General features: G+C 40.8%; 1 protein-coding gene across 3 annotated transcripts in view; it reads left to right on the top strand.

The window, feature by feature from the left end:
- NEK5 (NIMA related kinase 5) overlaps window positions 1-18204 on the top strand; it is a 70761-nt gene that overhangs the window by 30154 nt on the left and 22403 nt on the right. For 2 of the 3 annotated variants that reach the window (XM_089680334.1, XM_089680335.1), the window contains exons 11-16: window positions 252-391; window positions 624-802; window positions 2013-2076; window positions 6286-6402; window positions 12320-12403; window positions 15391-15489. In XM_089680334.1, the coding sequence (XP_089536460.1) occupies window positions 252-391; window positions 624-802; window positions 2013-2076; window positions 6286-6402; window positions 12320-12403; window positions 15391-15489 (683 nt within the window). The remainder of the gene's footprint in view (window positions 1-251; window positions 392-623; window positions 803-2012; window positions 2077-6285; window positions 6403-12319; window positions 12404-15390; window positions 15490-18204) is intronic. The other variant, XM_089680336.1, reaches the window with a different exon arrangement.

Genomic DNA, 18204 nt, shown 5'->3' with positions numbered 1-18204 from the left:
TTCTGTGCTTTCTGTACCTGAAATTTAGCAACCAAATGAGAAGCCTGCATTGTAGAAGCCTGCTGGGGTTTCATTTTTACACACTATCCCTTCTTTTTCTACTGTGCGGACCCCTTTGTCATTGGTATAGATGCTTATTAACTAGAAACGTCTAACCAGACCTCAAACGATGCCTGTTTACCCATTCTTTTAATATATAGATTTAATTTGTAGAAAGTTTTATAGAGATTTATACATCGTGTTTCCCAAAGTTCCAAGAAATGAGAAGGTCAAAGCTCTGGAAGTTCAGCCTGCAAGACAAAAAGTGGTGACACCTCCGAGAAGAGTGGAATATCCATACAGGCACGAATGGAAGCCCCCTTCACGAGTGCAACATCACAGTCCTGTTATGGTAATTATTTGTCATTTGTGTGATAATGCTTTAACTGTTTTGCATGGAATATTTTGAGTGTTCTAAAAAAGTGAGGAAAAGACAGTGTAGAGTTGTCCACAGCAAACAGATTATTCCTCTTATTTTCAGAACCACCTTGAAAAACTACATATTGAATTTCGATGTTTCTTTTCTGTGGCCTTTCAAACGTATGTTTTTAGGAGCTTTGCCTAACAATGTTGTGTCTGCTCAGGTGCATGATCAGAACTGGAGACAAAGGATGGAGGTTATTGATAAACCACCAGCTGCAAAGATATATGGACAATATGAACATTATTACGCAAGGTTGAATGACATGCAGAGGAAACCCCAGGATTACCACCCTTACCATGGGCCGCCGATTAACCACCGCATCGATTCTCCACAATATGTGTATGTACTGCTACAATAGATGTTATACAGGGTGCTCCTACACTCTGACAGCATTGTCAGTAGATCAATTTCTGTTAAACCACAATACTCATACATGAATCAAAATTCGACTGGTCCCTTTTGAACCTGCCGAATTTTGATCCATGTATGGCCACATTGCATAAAATTATACATTTTTTTGATTGGGGTATTATGTGAGTAACATCATTAAGAAAATAAAACTTTCCTTTCCCCACTGAGCTTTCTATGACTTGACCCTCTGTGTACTATACATGATTGGTGTTTACAGCCAGGTTAGGGTGATTTGAGAGCAATTTTCCCTGTTCGTGTGTTCAGTTTTCAAAAATTGGGTTGAACCAGGACACATAGAAAATGAAACCCTTGTCATTATTTTTGCTGCCTGTGTTTCATTCCTCCTTCAGAGAGACAAGAGGACATCTGTCAAAAGCGGGTAGATTTTCTCTCCTATTTCAGGGACAACTGTGAAGCTCTAACCCTTCCCTCATCTAAAACATTTAAAAAAAATTTAAATAAGTTGTGGCTAAATAAATTTCAAATATACAGTACTGCTTTTCATGACTTGATTGTACAGTAATACTATATAACAAAACTATTCTTTAATGTGACATTTGCTTTATAGTTTAATCATCACATACAATGCATCTAGAAAGTATTCACAGCGCTTAACTTTTGTCACATTTTATGTTACAGCCTTATTCCAAAATGGATTAAATTAATTTTTTTTCTCAACATTCCACAAACAATACCCCATAATGTCAATGTAAAAGAAGATTGTTTTGAAATCTTTTGCAATTTAATAAAAATAAAAACCGAAAAAAAACACCTGTACATAAGTATTCACAGCCTTTGCCATGACAATCAAAATTGAGCTCTGGTGCATCCTGTTCCCACTGATCATCCTTGAGGTGTTTCATCAACTTGATTGGAGTCCACCTGTGGGAAATTCAGTTGATTGGACATGATTAGGAAAGGCATGCAAAAATTTCAAAACAAACTTCTTGCACATTGTCATTATGGGGTATTGTTTGTAGAATGTGGAGGAAAAAAATTAATTTAATCCATTTTGGAATAAGGCTGTAACATAACAAAATGTGGCAAAAGTTAAGCGCTGTGAATACTTTCTGGATGTACTGTACATTGCCAGCAGACCTTACCAATTTATGATCCTTTCTCACCTCTCAATTTCTAGGAATGATTTTTTACAAAGAAAACAGGAAGCAGAAAGGATTAAGATAAAGGTTGAAAAGCAGCTGGTGAGTTTATTTTATGCATTACAGAGAAATTGAAATTAAAAGATTTTTTTCCTGGGAAAAGTACACAAGTCCCTACAGGTAAGCTGAGCTATGAAAACTAGGCTCCACTAAATGCCAGTCAGTATCACTCACTTTTTAGATTGCTGCAAGGCACCCAGAACCTTTATTTCAGCAAAAAAAAAATTCCCATATGATTATACATGCATTTAAAGTGATATTATAGCTTCCAATGTTTTTTATTTAAAATAACAAAATATTAGACCTAACTGCTCTTTGCGATGGTTTTGCACACAGCACCCCCGATCCTCCACTTCAGGGGTCCCCCGCCGGTGCTCTCATCATCTCCTCTTCTCTGTGTGCCACAATAGGATCCTCTTCCTATGGTGACACATATGTGGGCTCGCTCCTGAGCCTCTCTGTCTGTGTCTATTAACACAGACAGTAGAGCTCGGCCCTGCCTCCTCGTTATAAAATTTGATTCAGAGGAGCGGGAGTCAATGGTTCCTGCTGCTATCAGTCTGCCCAGTAAGGAGGGACAAAGCTGGGAGAGCCACTGCTCTCGTGCATACTGGATCAAGATTGGGTTCAGATAAGTATAAAGAGGGCTGGGGGAGGGGAGTGATCCTCTGCAACAGAAGGTATTTTTTGCCATAATACAGAGAATGCATTAAGGTAGAAAACCATGAGGCTTTAGAACCACTTTAATGTATTTCAGGCATGTTATTTACCTGTAAAAGCCTCCCATGTGTAGACATCCAAAAAACTTGAGACTGCTGCTGAGCGCCACCATCTTGAATGTGATGTCCATATTCACGGCAGACCTAGAGCTGTCAATCAAGTGACGCTCTATAGTATTCCCCTTTGTGCCTCTTATGTAGGGAGATGAAAAGGGTGGCAGTAGAGCTGGGTCAGCACAGATAGTAATTAAACAATCCCAAAAGAAGAGAGGGTTATGATGTGCAAGGAGGGAGCGGGCTGTGATAAGGAGTATTCAAATTGTCTAGCAAGTTCTACATTTGTACACAAGTTGTACATTGCAAGTGAATTGTAAGTAATTTGCAGAAATAAAAAAACAATACAAATAAGCATTGAAAATATTTGATTTTTCTGTGCTTTCTGTACCTGAAATTTAGCAACCAAATGAGAAACCTCCCCTCCTGAACCATACCAGGGCACATGCCATCAACATGCGGGGGTGCTTTGGGGCAGGGGGACAAGGGCCTCTTCCCCACAACCTTAGCCGGTGGTTGTGGGGGTCTGCGGGCAGGGGGCTTATCGGAATCTGGAAGCCCCCTTTAACAAGGGGGCCCCAGATCCTGACCCCCCCATGTGAATGAGTAGGGGTACATAGTACCCCTACTCATTCACAAAAAACAAAAAGTGTAGTGTGAAAAAAGACAGGACACGGTCTTTGACAAGTCCTTTATTTAAAGAAAAAACTAAAAGAATGTCCCACGCAGTAGATCCAACGTCAATCACAATGCCCGCTGTCACCGCCGCTGACCCAAAATAAGAATTTTTTAAAAAAAGGCTCCGCTTCCGATGATAGCTTCCAGCCTTCTGCCTGCTCCAGTGGTTTGACAGTTGGGCGGGGCCACCCCGGAAAGACCCATAGACTTGTCCACACAAAGCATTGACAGAAATCTGAAAGCTATGGAAGGACTTTAAAGTATAACAAAAGACAAATTTTGTTTTGTAGTTAAAGACAGAGTGGAGAGGGATTAGAATACTTATTATGCAGGCCATAGACGAGTCGAAAAACAAACAAAATTTGTGTCGATCGTCAGATCATTTGTTTTTTGCATCATTAGTGTGCCAGCTGCTACACGAGATTTTCATGCCGCAATCAAAAGCACCTGATCCAACATGTTGGCTTCTTTTTAGAAAATCGAAACAATAGATGGCACAATCATATGAGCTATCTTTGTGTTTCGATCAACAGAATATTCGTTTTTATTTCGACTTGTCTATAGCCTGCTTTAGGTTTTTTGATTGCTGTCTGTGCTACTGTTAGGGAGATTCACCCTCTCTATTTGTCCTGTCTACCGTTATCATGAAAGTGAAAGTAAAAGAAATCCCCAAATTTTGGGTTGTCCCCAGAAAAGTAATAGAGGGGAAATTTTCCAATGGGAACACTAGTTCTTGAGACCTAGGGGTCCACAAGGAGTTCCCTTAATTTGCAGAGATTTTCTCACTTCCTGTTTTGGCTATGGGACAGGAAGTGAAGGTAAATCTTCCAAATGGGACACAGATGGCAAAAAAAGAAAATAACTGACAGGGGTTATAACCCTGCTTTCCTCTATCCAAAATGAAAAAAACGTTTTGCCTATAGTTCTACATTTAAAGACAAGGGATGACATCATTAGACTACCTGCAGCTAAAAATGCAATGTTTTTAGGCATTCAAGCCTTTTTTTATAACTGATCTAAATGCAACCTATACAGCATGAACCACAGGCATGTAAATTTGCACTGTGTATAGATCAGTAAAAAAAAAAAATCATCTCTGTTGCTGCACAGTATTTTATGGGTGTATGCATATACAGTGCAACAAAGAAAAGCTAGAAGGATTTTAAGGCTCCATGAACATTGGGTGTTTTAATAACACTGGTAACGTTAGCTGTGTAAAGTCATGTTAAAACATATGTATTTCAGCGTTTTTTAGCGTTTTGCATTACCGTTTAGCTGCGTTTTTACGCATTTGCACTTTTTACCATTTTTTTTGCTCAAAAAACATCCAAAAACGCTGGTTTGGTGCGAATTAACGCGTTTTTCAGCTTTAGAGCATTTTTACAGCAAAAATACTACTCTTAGAAACCCACTAGTTCTGGGGGTTTTTTCCAGCCAAAAAACGCCCCTGCCAAAAACCAATGATTACAGTCAATGTGTGCATGGACACATACGATAACATGCTGGGAAGTTTACTGGCTGTAGACAAGAATGTCAAAAGCCAAAAACAGCAGCTGGAAAAAGTCCAATGTTCCAGAGGACTTACAGGCATGTACACACATGCGTGAAAACACGTGAATATGTGCATATATTATACACCCATCCTCAGGTTTTTACACAGAAATGATCTGCTAGGAATCTGATGTTTATACACTTTCACTGTGTGCAAATACCCTTATGTATATATAACATGTACACTTGTATTAACTATATTGCTGTATAGAGGTCTTTAGATGAGTTAATTATATATTTTAAATATTATTATTACAGGTACTTATATAGCGCCGTTAATTTATGCACCGCTTTACATATATATATATATATATATATATATATATATATATATATATATATTGTACAATCACATTGGTCCCTAACCCTCAAGCGGCATACAGTCTAAGGTCCCTAACTCACATTCATACATACATGTACTAGGGCCAATTTATACAGCTGCCAATTCACCTACCAGCATGTCTTTGGAGTGTGGGAGGAAACCCACGCAGGCACAGGGAGAGCATGCAAACTCCAGACAGTTGGTGCCATGGTTGGGATTCGAACCACTGACCCTAGCACTGCCAGGCGGAAGTGCTAACCATTTAGCAAATGTGCTGCCCAATAACTAGCATCACAGTTTGTTAGATTTTATCCTTCTTACATATTACATAAGTCCGCACATACCTGCCGCTCTATAGAGCTGAATGGAGGGCCTGTTCAGGTCCTGAAAAACTGACAGGTAGACCGGATTGGACCAAGTGTGTGAAAAGGGCCTTACTGCTGCTGGGTTTTATCTAAGAGCTGCAGTTTATAGTTATTACATCACCTTCTGGTGAAGTCTGGTACTACAGCACATAGCTTGACTAATCATATTTATTTATTTCAGGTACTTATATAGCGCCGTCAGTGTACGCAGCGCTTGACATATATATTGTACATCCACATCAGTCCCTAACCCTCAAGGGGCGTACAATCTAAGGTCCCTAACTCACATTCATACATACACATACTAGGGCCAAATTAGACAGGGTCTAACTTACCTACCAGCATGTCTTTGGAGTGTGGGAGGAAACCGGAGTACCCAAAGGAAACCCATGCAGGCACAGGGAGAACATGCAAACTCCAGGCAGGTGGTGCCATGGTTCTAACATTATAACTACAAAAGGCTAACGGAACAAAAAAAAATTGGCAAACCAATCATATAGATGAAAATACGCATTAAATCTGCAAAAGAGTATAACATTTTTCTTGACTTTTTTTCTTTTAGGGGCTGCGCCCATCTTCTGCCGACCAGTTTAGAAAGCATACTCCAGTGTCAAGGCATGAAATACGTCCTGACGCAGCATTAAACAGAGCTCCACAAAAGGAACAAAGGAATGATGAGGTACTTGCAGTATAATATTGCTGTTGGAATTACTTAAGATGTTCATTTTTTTAATTTATATATTTGAAGTTTCTGGTTCGCTGTACACGTCCAAACATTTTACATATTAATAGGGTTACATGACACACTAGTCCAGGGGTCTCCAAACTATGACCTGCTGGCCAAATCTGGCTACTAGAAGATTTTCTCTGGCCTGCAGCTAAGGTTAGTGGTGTATCCTCAATGTAGGCCCACTGTGTTCTCACACAGGTCACACTTCGGGTCAGCAGAGATCTACTTCTACCCACCAAGTCTCCAACACAGGTTCCCCTGCCATGCAATTATCACTTCCATCATTGTCTTCTCAGGCTGCTAGGATTCTGATGGGGGCTCTATTATAAAGATGGACTCTGATCTAACAGGGACTTTGATGGAAAGGGGAATGCTAATGTAAGGGGAACTCTGACAGACATTAATGTAGGGTGGCTCTGATGCAGTGTTGCCAATCTACCTGAATGAAATTCACTGACACGACACACAAAATTTACTGGCACAGCCAAGTTTTTACTGCCATTTAAAAATTTACGGTTTTAAGCAAAAATGTCAGTATTTAAGCTACAAACAAGTAGAATATGCAATTAGCAATGTGATTTAACCTCCCTGGTGGTATTCCTGAGTGTAGCTCGGGGTTAACTTTCAGTACCAGAAGCAGTAACCCCGAGCTGCACTCAGAATTATACTAAGATAGTTATTAAAGAGGTTATTAAATACATTAACGTGTCACCCAATGTATGGTCTCCATTCAGTAGCCAAAAGAGGCATACAAAAAAGGGGGGTTGTGAAAAGAGATTCACAGAAAAGCGGCTACATAATGAACAGAACGTGACACTAAGGGAATAATTTCCAAAAATTATGCTTTATTACACACAAATGAATATGACATATGGGCATTTGCCCTGGTTTACCATCACCTCAGTATGAGACAATACACACAGACCTAAAACCATTTAAAATGACACAAAAACCGGTCTAAATGTATGTGTAGCAGGGAAAATGGCTACATGAGTCTAGTGTCCCTGCAACACAAACACACAGGTGAACACTTCCCTAGGGAGGTGTATCCAAAAATTATGCCATGGGCATACCATAATAGAGGATATAAGGGATTAAACAGTAACCATAATGGCAAATCCCTATCAAGAAATCCAAAAAATTATGCTGTAAATATATCACATGTATGCAATGGAGCAAGCACAATATGCGTCAAAAAGGAGAGTAGCAGGCCTCAGACCTGTATGAAGGAAGACATAAATGTCAAATATATTGTACAATACATTCCTGTGCCGGCACAAGTGGTTGGGGCCCATTCATCTGTAATATAGATAGCTGTTTCCTAGAGCTCTTGGATGGGAATATGCCCCATTTATTTCCAGGATGGAAGAAAAGATGCACACAGCAGCACTCTGCTTGAAATGGTTTCTTCACCACTACATGTGGACTATACACCACTTTTTGTAGGAAAAAACAAGACACATCCCAAAGACTCTTCTGCCTGTTGAAATATATATGGTATATCTTGTTTCCTATACAAAGCACCATGATGTCCCCATCCTGTAGTGAAACAAACAATATGTGGGAAGTCACTGACAGAGCTCACACTCTATAGAAGATATATAGGTCATATAGATCACAGAGGACCATATATCTAATGTCCTGCAACAATCCACTCACCACCTGTGCTATGGATAACGGGAATGAAAGAGAAATCCTTCATAGGTACTGCCATACAGGGCCAAGGCGGCCAAGGAACCACCGCTGACATCCGCCGATATCGGCGGATGTCAGCGGTGGTTCCTTGGCCGCCTTGGCCCTGTATGGCAGTACCTATGAAGGATTTCTCTTTCATTCCCGTTATCCATAGCACAGGTGGTGAGTGGATTGTTGCAGGACATTAGATATATGGTCCTCTGTGATCTATATGACCTATATATCTTCTATAGAGTGTGAGCTCTGTCAGTGACTTCCCACATATTGTTTGTTTCACTACAGGATGGGGACATCATGGTGCTTTGTATAGGAAACAAGATATACCATATATATTTCAACAGGCAGAAGAGTCTTTGGGATGTGTCTTGTTTTTTCCTACAAAAAGTGGTGTATAGTCCACATGTAGTGGTGAAGAAACCATTTCAAGCAGAGTGCTGCTGTGTGCATCTTTTCTTCCATCCTGGAAATAAATGGGGCATATTCCCATCCAAGAGCTCTAGGAAACAGCTATCTATATTACAGATGAATGGGCCCCAACCACTTGTGCCGGCACAGGAATGTATTGTACAATATATTTGACATTTATGTCTTCCTTCATACAGGTCTGAGGCCTGCTACTCTCCTTTTTGACGCATATTGTGCTTGCTCCATTGCATACATGTGATATATTTACAGCATAATTTTTTGGATTTCTTGATAGGGATTTGCCATTATGGTTACTGTTTAATCCCTTATATCCTCTATTATGGTATGCCCATGGCATAATTTTTGGATACACCTCCCTAGGGAAGTGTTCACCTGTGTGTTTGTGTTGCAGGGACACTAGACTCATGTAGCCATTTTCCCTGCTACACATACATTTAGACCGGTTTTTGTGTCATTTTAAATGGTTTTAGGTCTGTGTGTATTGTCTCATACTGAGGTGATGGTAAACCAGGGCAAATGCCCATATGTCATATTCATTTGTGTGTAATAAAGCATAATTTTTGGAAATTATTCCCTTAGTGTCACGTTCTGTTCATTATGTAGCCGCTTTTCTGTGAATCTCTTTTCACAACCCCCCTTTTTTGTATGCACTCGGAATTACCCTGCAGCGTTGCTCGGGGATTCCCTCGATCACTTACCTTGTCCTTCGCTCCCGTGATGTCCCCCCTGCAGCATCCCCGGCCATCTCCTCCGGCCGATGCCGGTATCTGTCTTCTGGGTTCTGTTCCCTGCGAGCGTTGGGACGTACGGGGGACAGAAAATTAAAACATTTTAAAAGTGATATTCACTTAATACACTAAAATCACACAGTATAACATTACTGTATCAAACCATTTAACATACATTTTGTCCCGAGTGCTTTGTCCTGTGCCCTGCCTGCATTCTTACTTTTACTGCCTGGAAACTGAGAAACGTCCATGGTGTCCAAAAAGCGTCCCTTTAGGTCAAAAGCAGTTTTAGACCAGCTAGAGAACAGCAATAGTAAATCAGAACCACTTGCAGAATTGAGTGATAATGATTCGTGGGGAAATTCGTCATCAGACACTGAAAACGATTTTGTGACTTAGCTCAGTGATGTGCAAACTTGGTGCTATATTTCAAATTTCAGTGTTTTTGGTTTGATCACATTATTGAATTAAATTTATTATAATTTTTTATGATTATTTATTTTATTAAAAATTACAGGCCTACAATAAAAAAACAACATATTTCCATGCAAAAAAATGTACAGCTTTGAGCACAGAAATATTGACATAATCAGACTGCTAGGGGGGTTAAGGTAGATATCAAGGCAAGAAACAAAATTTTTCTTTTCTTTTCAATATAGTAAGTAAGTAGCTCAGGGACAGGACTCAGGAGGGCAAGAAATTAGAATGGGCAGGCACATACACATGAAACTTACTGTCAAAGTGACACTGACAGCAGTGTGCAGCAGCCCACACAATCACACCACACCAATAGGACACGTAGCCTCCTGAGTCACAGTGACAGTCTCTCTCTATGCAAGGTGGTCTTTTCAGTTCACTCCAGTCCAAACAGCACTGACATTCCTGCTCCCGGCTTGCCTTGCTCCTGACTCTCAGACCCGCACATGACCAGCCGAGCGTCACAGCCATATTTTTAACGGGCAACCATTTCCTGTCACTGGCAGGAGAAAAGTGCTACTGGCTGACAGTAAAAATACTGACGTTTGGCTTCACTGCTCTGACGTAAGGGGGACTCTGATGTGAAAGGGGATAAGATGCAGACAATAGATAAGAAAGATACAGGCTGAACTTAATTTTTTTCAACCTTTATTGGTGGCAAAAGTTTATTTGAAACATTTTTTTTTTGTTTTACTGAAGTTCTTTCCCTGTTGTTCATATCTTCCTGATTACAACAAAAACAAAAAAACATATAAAGTGTATTCATTCATCTACATTTTATTAATTCCTTTATAAAACTGTATTTTTTTTTCTGTCCATGAATGTTCGTGTAATATATGATGTAGCCCTCATACTGAAAAAGCTTGGAGACCCCTGTTCTAGACTATTAGGTCGTGACCATATTATTACCATGTATACTGTGTGTGTATGTATATATGTATATACGCTATATTGCCAAAAGTATTGGGACGCCTGCCTTTACACGCATATGAACTTTAATGGCATCCCAGTCTTGGTACGTAGGGTTCATTATTGAGTTGGCCCATCCTTTGCAGCTATAACAGCTGCAACTCTTCTGGAAAGGCTGTCCACAAGGTTTAGGAGTTTGTCTTTGGGAATGTTTGAGCATTCTTCCAGAAGTGCATTTCTGAGGTCAGGCACTGATATCAGATGAGAAGGCCTGGCTTGCAGTCTCCATTCTAATTCATCCCAAAGGTGTTCTTTCAGGTTGAGGTCAGGACTCTGTGCAGGCCAGTCAAGTTCCTCCACCCCAAACTCACTTATCCATGTCTTTATGGACCTTGTTTTGTGCACTGGTGTGCAGTCATGTTGGAACAGGAAGGGGCCATCCCCAAACTGTTCCCACAAAGTTGGGAGCATGGAATTGTCCAAAATGTCTTGGTATGCTGATGCCTTAAGAGTTCCCTTCACTGGAACTAAGAGGCCTAGCCCAACCCCTGAAAGACAACCCCACACCATAATCCCCCCTCCACCCAACTTTACACTTGGCACAATGCAATCAGGTAAGTACTGTTCTCCTGGCCACTGCCAAACCCAGACACATCCATCGGATTGCCAGACAAAGAAGCGTGATCCATCACTCCAGAGAACACGTCTCCACTGCTCTAGAGTCCAGTGGCGGTGTGCTTTACACCACTGCATCTGACGCTTTGCATTGCACTTGGTGATGTAAGGCTTGGATGCAGCTGCTCGGTCATGGAATCCCATTCCATGAAGCTCTCTACACACTGCTGTTGTGCTAATCTGAAAGCCACACCAAGTTTGGAGGTCTTTAGCTGTTGACATTTGGTGTCTTCTGCGCACTGTACTTTTAAACATGCGCTGACCCCGCTCTGTCATTTTACGTGACCTACCACTTCGTGGCTGAGTTGCTGTTGTTTCCACTTTGTTATAATACCACTAACAGTTGACCGTGGAATATTTAATAGCAAGGAAATTTCACGGATGGACTTATTGCACAGGTGACAACCTATCACGGGACCACACTTGAATTCACTGAGCTCCTGACAGCGACCCATTCTTTTACAAATGTTTGTAGAAGCAGTCTGCATATCTAGGTGCTTGATTTTATACACGTGTTGCCACGGAGGTGATTGGAACACCTGAATCCAATGATTTGGAGGGGTGTCCCAATACTTTTGGCAATATAGTGTATGATTGTTCCTGTGGATCCTATGGCTATTTGGGTCCCAGCAGTGTACAGGAATGGTAGTGGTGCACACAGACTTTTCGGGTTGTTGCAGGTTTGGAACAGATGTGGAAAGTTACATCTCATTTGGGAATGCACTGCATAACAAAAAAAGATTAGATAATGGTAAATAGCTATTTTTTTTCGAGCATGTTTATTACTGAGTTTTATGTTATGTCCAGAGGTCACATCTCAAAGATTTCAGGTTCTATGTCTAATTATTCAGTTTACCCAAGCAGTATGTATACTGCTTGGGTAAACTGGATAGTTAGACATAGAACCTGAATGTGTAGTAGCACATGGTTTATAAGAACTAATGTTTGCATGACAGGAACATCTGAAACAGCTGGAGCTCATTCGGCAGCAATACCACAATGAAGTCAGGGAGATAAAAGCCAGAGCCGGAGCGCCACAGGTAAAGTGATTCATTAGAGCTTTGTTTAATATCTGTTCTGCTGATGAATGCAGCAGTGAAGAAGTCTAGGGCACATGACAAAACTTCCAAGATGGAAGCAACCACTCAAAATATGTTTTCCTTAACCAGTAAAGAATGTCACCAATATTTGAACAAGTACAGTCAGGTCCATAAATATTGGGACATCGACACAATTCTAACATTTTTGGCTCTATACACCACCACAATGAATTTGAAATGAAACAGACAAGATGTGCTTTAATTGCAGACTGTCAGCTTTAATTTGAGGGTATTTACATCCAAATCAGGTGAACGGTGTAGGAATTACAACAGTTTGCATATGTGCCTCCCACTTGTTAAGGGGCCAAAAGTAATGGGACAGAATAATAATCATAAATCAAACTTTCACTTTTTAATACTTGGTTGCAAATCCTTTGTAGTCAATTACAGCCTGAAGTCTGGAACACATAGACATCACCAGACGCTGGGTTTCATCCCTGGTGATGCTCTGCCAGGCCTCTACTCCAACTGTCTTCTGTTCTTGCTTGTTCTTGGCGCATTTTCCCTTCAGTTTTGTCTTCAGCAAGTGAAATGCATGCTCAGTCGGATTCAGGTCAGGTGATTGACTTGGCCATTGCATAACATTCCACTTCTTTCCCTTAAAAAACTCTTTGGTTGCTTTTGCAGTATGCTTTGGGTCATTGTCCATCTGCACTGTGAAGCGGCGTCCGATGAGTTGTGAAGCATTTGGCTGAATATGAGCAGATAATATTGCCTGAAACACTTCAGAATTCATCCTGCTGCTTTTGTCAGCAGTCACATCATCAATAAATACAAGAGAACCAGTTCCATTGACAGCCATACATGCCCACGCCATGACACTACCACCACCATGCTTCACTGATGAGGTGGTATGCTTAGGATCATGAGCAGTTCCTTTCCTTCTCCATACTCTTCTCTTCCCATCACTCTGGTACAAGTTGATCTTGGTCTCATCTGTCCATAGGATGTTGTTCCAGAACTGTGAAGGCTTTTTTAGATGTTGTTTGGCAAACTCTAATCTGGCCTTCCTGTTTTTGAGGCTCACCAATGGTTTCCATCTTGTGGTGAACCCTCTGTATTCACTCTGGTGAAGTCTTCTCTTGATTGTTGACTTTGACACACATACACCTACCTCCTGGAGAGTGTTCTTGATCTGGCCAACTGTTGTGAAGGGTGTTTTCTTCACCAGGGAAAGAATTCTTCGGTCATCCACCACAGTTGTTTTCCATGGTCTTCCGGGTCTTTTGGTGTTGCTGAGATCACAGGTGCGTTCCAAACAGTTGTTTTGGCCACGCCTAATGTTTTTGCTATCTCTCTGATGGGTTTGTTTTGTATTTTCAGCCTAATGATGGCTTGCTTCACTGATAGTGACAGCTCTTTGGATGTCATCTTGAGAGTTGACAGCAACAGATTGCAAATGCAAATAGCACATTTGAAATGAACTCTGGACCTTTTATCTGCTCATTGTAATTGGGATAATGAGGGAATAACACACACCTGGCCATGGAACAGCTGAGAAGCCAATTGTCCCATTACTTTTGGTCCCTTAACAAGTGGGAGGCACATATGCAAACTGTTGTAATTCCAACACTGTTCACCTGATTTGGATGTAAAAACCCTCAAATTAAAGCTGACAGTCTGCAGTTAAAGCACATCTTGTTTGTTTCATTTCAAATCCATTGTGGTGGTGCATAGAGCCAAAAATGTTAGAATTGTGTTGATGTCCCAATATTTATGGACCTGACTGCATTTTCCCCTTTTGGGAAAAAATACTGATGGTATCCCATGATAACTGTTTGGTGTTTGCCTTCTGTGGGGGAGATTTACTAAAACTGGAGCACATAGAATCTGGTGCAGCTGTATACAGCAACCAATCAGCTTCTAACTTCAGCTTGTTCAGTTAAGCTTTGCAAATGAAAACTAGAAGCTGGTTGGTTCCTATGCAAAGCTGCACAAGATTCTGTGTGCTCCAGTTTTAGTAACTCCCCCCTTGTGTGTGATCCCTCATACCTGACATGAAAAAAATCAGCTCCCATTATGTTTTGTGAACTTTACCCACTCTTTGCAATCTGTACCTTTAATTAATAAGTTTAGGGAATTATGTACAGACTCACATAAGTGGAAGTGAAGTCCATTAATATTTTTAGAATAAATATTTATTCATGAGTTATTCATATTAAATCATTTACAGAAAAATTTTATTTTTAGAAACCTGAAAATGCATATCTGATTTAATTTGGCACCTTTCAAACGTATTTATATTGGTTGATCATCGGTGCCCAGTAGCAACTAATTAGGTGTTTGTTTTCATTTTTTTGGAATGTTTTCTCCTATTTAACACAATTTCTTATGTAGTCTAGTATTCTTATATAGCATTGGTCAGAAATGTAATTTTGAAAAATGACAGCTGGACATCTGAAGTAAATAAAGCCTTTTTTATTTGATTTTGGGGTATTTTAATACATAGGTTCAAAGCAGCTTTTCAAATAATATCTCACCTCTGCTTTTTTTTATCTCTGTATTTTAAGGGCCAGTTCACACAACAAAAACACACTCTGGATGTGTTCCGGATATGTTTTCGCTTACAGTTCACACCACATTTGTTCCGGTGCATTTTATATGTGTTTTGCTATGTGCTAGTACAGTTCTGTGCAGAAAAAATGTAGCATGTTCTACTTTTTTTTCTGCACCGGAAAATGACTGGAACTGACTGCACTGGTGTGAACTAGGGCCATTGGAATACATGGAAAATACTGGACTGCATCCTGTATAAACCAGCCCTAAGAGCTGTCATCACTTGCACATTTCCACAAACACATTCCTCTATACTGTTGATGAGCATAGACTGCAGACAGACGTAATGTAAACAAAACAATGTATGTGTGATTTTTAAAACCAGCATAAATAAACGCAAATGAAAAAGCTTATCATATGCTTCTGCACAGGAGGCTCCTAAAGCATCCGATGGAACATACCTTGTAAAGGCAGGTAACCATAAAGGGCCTTCTACTGCAGACCAACCAGATGGTAAAGAGCCCACAGAGGTAAGTACCCAGACATGGCTGCACCACCACCTTCAATTGATAAAGATAATCACAGCAAAAAAAAAACATTTTCCAATTATAGAAAACACCAGTGCCTGGGTTCAGTCAGAAAGTATCAAGCTAGTATACCTAAAAAATATCACAGGTTCCCAAGGCCCAGTTGCTTTCTGGAGTTGCAGTAACATTTCTGCCCATCTTAAGGATAGCAGGTACAGATTAGTGTAGCTTTCAGCTATGAGTGGCCATCCTACTCCCAGAGCTAACTGACCGAAAGACTGAGCAGACAATTACAATACTGTTTGAAGGGGTGAAAACCTATCTTCTTCACTATGGATAAAGGATGAGTTTCACCATGTTCAAAGAGGAACTTCACTCTGTGTTAAAAAAAAAATTAAGAGAGAGAGAGATACTTACCAGTTCATGAAGTCCAGCACTGTTTTCCTTGGAGGCAATTCTTTGCCAGGCTTCTGCTCTCCAGCACAACATTTTACAGACGGCTAGCTGCTGTGTGTGAATGAGGTATGGCAGCACTATCAGACTAGTCCCACAGCCACATGGGACACATCACAGGGGGTCCCCCTACTGACTTAATTCTTGCCTGAGAATTTATGGGATCGAGTGCCTGTCTCAAAAAACTGCCCCTGTCTCCCCCCAAAAAAGGTGAAATTTAATGTATCTGGGGTAACACTGTTTTATTTCACTTGTTTTCAGTGCCAAAAAAACAAATTACTGTTAGGCTTCATTTAGACCTGTGGTTGTGGGGTGGCAACAATGTGCCAACTCCCCCCCCCCCCAATAGGTAGTTGACAGGGGTGTCTACATGCTGTGCCAAAGTTCACCCAGCCTGACACGATTGATGGGCAGCATGTAGGAGTGGCAGGGTATGGCTGGAGTTGCTCCCCTCCATGTTTCCCCTAGTTAACTCAATGGGCGCCAAGTCTGAGTCACATAGGTGGGCTGCCCGGTGTGTGGGTTCTTCTGGGCTACGCTAGGCACTTGTAACAGGATCACGCTTTTACACATATGGGATACCTTTACTCTTGTGCCACTTAAAAATATACACAAATCAATACGTGCAAAACCATATACTGAGTCCTTAATACATTTCCGTAACGTGATATTATCAATCACGCTAGTGCTGCCTACATATCTTCACATATTGAGAAATCCTCAAAACAATCCGTGATCTTATTGTGTCTTCTCTCACCAGATGTATAGGACCAAATATAGTCCACTAAATGTATATATACTCTGTGCTCCTTCACCAGTTGTGCTCTCACCTGATGTATACAACCAAACCGTTAAGTGAGGTCATACACACTTGTATAGGTTAAAATGTCCTGTGTGCTTGAACCCTAACCGAGAGAAATCTACCCATCCTAGTTATGGTCTTCGGCGCTACCTACCTGGGATTTGCATGTTTTCCCTGTGCCTGCATGGGTTTCCTCCCACACTCCAGGGACATGCTGGGACACACATATATGGAGGAAAAAGTTTGAAAGGAGTCAAGAGACACCCTAGTGGGAAGAGGGATAACTCCATCCATCCATACTGAGGAAAAGGATCTCTGGATAACGGCAAGACCCTTTGCTGGAAAAAGAGGAAAAAACTCCATTCATCCATCCATCCATCTGGGATACAGGAATTTATCCACATGTCCAAATCTGAGCCCAATTAAAGGGACACAAGCGTGTATGACCTCACTTAACGGTTTGGTCATATACATCAGGTGAGAGCACAGCATATATATATATATAAATTTGGTGGACTATATTTTATTTATTTTTCAATATACTATAGAAGATACTATAAGATCACGGACTGTTTTGAGGATTTCTCCTGAGGACTTGATATGTGAAGATATGTATGCAGCACTAGCGTGATTCATAATATCACGTAAAGGAAATTTATTAAGGACTCAGTATATGTTTTTGCACTTATTGATTTGTGTATATTGTTAAGTGGAGCGCGACATATATTGTTTTTTTTATTTGTTAAAGACACATTGGTATGGGTATGTGTAAGGTGTAGGCGACCCACTGATTTAATTTATAATTTAATTTATTTTTAAATGTAGTCACATAAGATATTTTTTTAAATAATTTTTATTTTTACACACTTAAATGTATCAGTTAATTTAAAATACACCATAGTAGCTCACAAGAATCACACAATTTAAACTCTTGTGCCGTTTTCATCAGTGCCCCAGGACAAGGCTGAGGCTGCCGTGGGGGAATACTCAACCTTAAGGCAGACCTCTACTCTGATGAAGCCATGCATACTTGCACCACAACTGTTCTTCAGGGGTTTCCATATTAATGAACATCCTTACACTGTAACTTGCAATTAGGAGGGACACGCTGAGCTTTGTCCACAACCACCTGTCCAGCGGTTTCCACTATAATTCCTAGTAGCAGAGTGGGCCCTGCTGTGCACCTCGCACAGGCTTCATGTTTGCACTTGACTCTTGAGCTGCTGTACCTCTGTACAGGATGGGGACCTCTGCGGTGTGAGTCCACTCCCATTGCTATAGGAGACAGACCACGGCGGAAGGAGTGCCGACAACATCTCGCTCGCTGCTAGAGGCTGTTCTGCCTATTAAAGGTACACGCTACCTACAGGCTGCATTAACCGACTGTAGACTTCCATTACCCATGGCAACCACTTGTACTGTACCAGAATGACTCTTAAGTGCTGTCTCTTCATACGTCAATA

The sequence above is a fragment of the Staurois parvus genome, unplaced genomic scaffold, assembly GCF_062004578.1.
Source record: "Staurois parvus isolate SC_StPar_1 unplaced genomic scaffold, SC_StPar_1.0 ptg000242l, whole genome shotgun sequence".
NCBI lineage: Eukaryota > Metazoa > Chordata > Amphibia > Anura > Ranidae > Staurois > Staurois parvus.
Note: the sequence above shows the minus strand (reverse complement) of the source record. Positions and strands in the feature narration are given on the sequence as shown.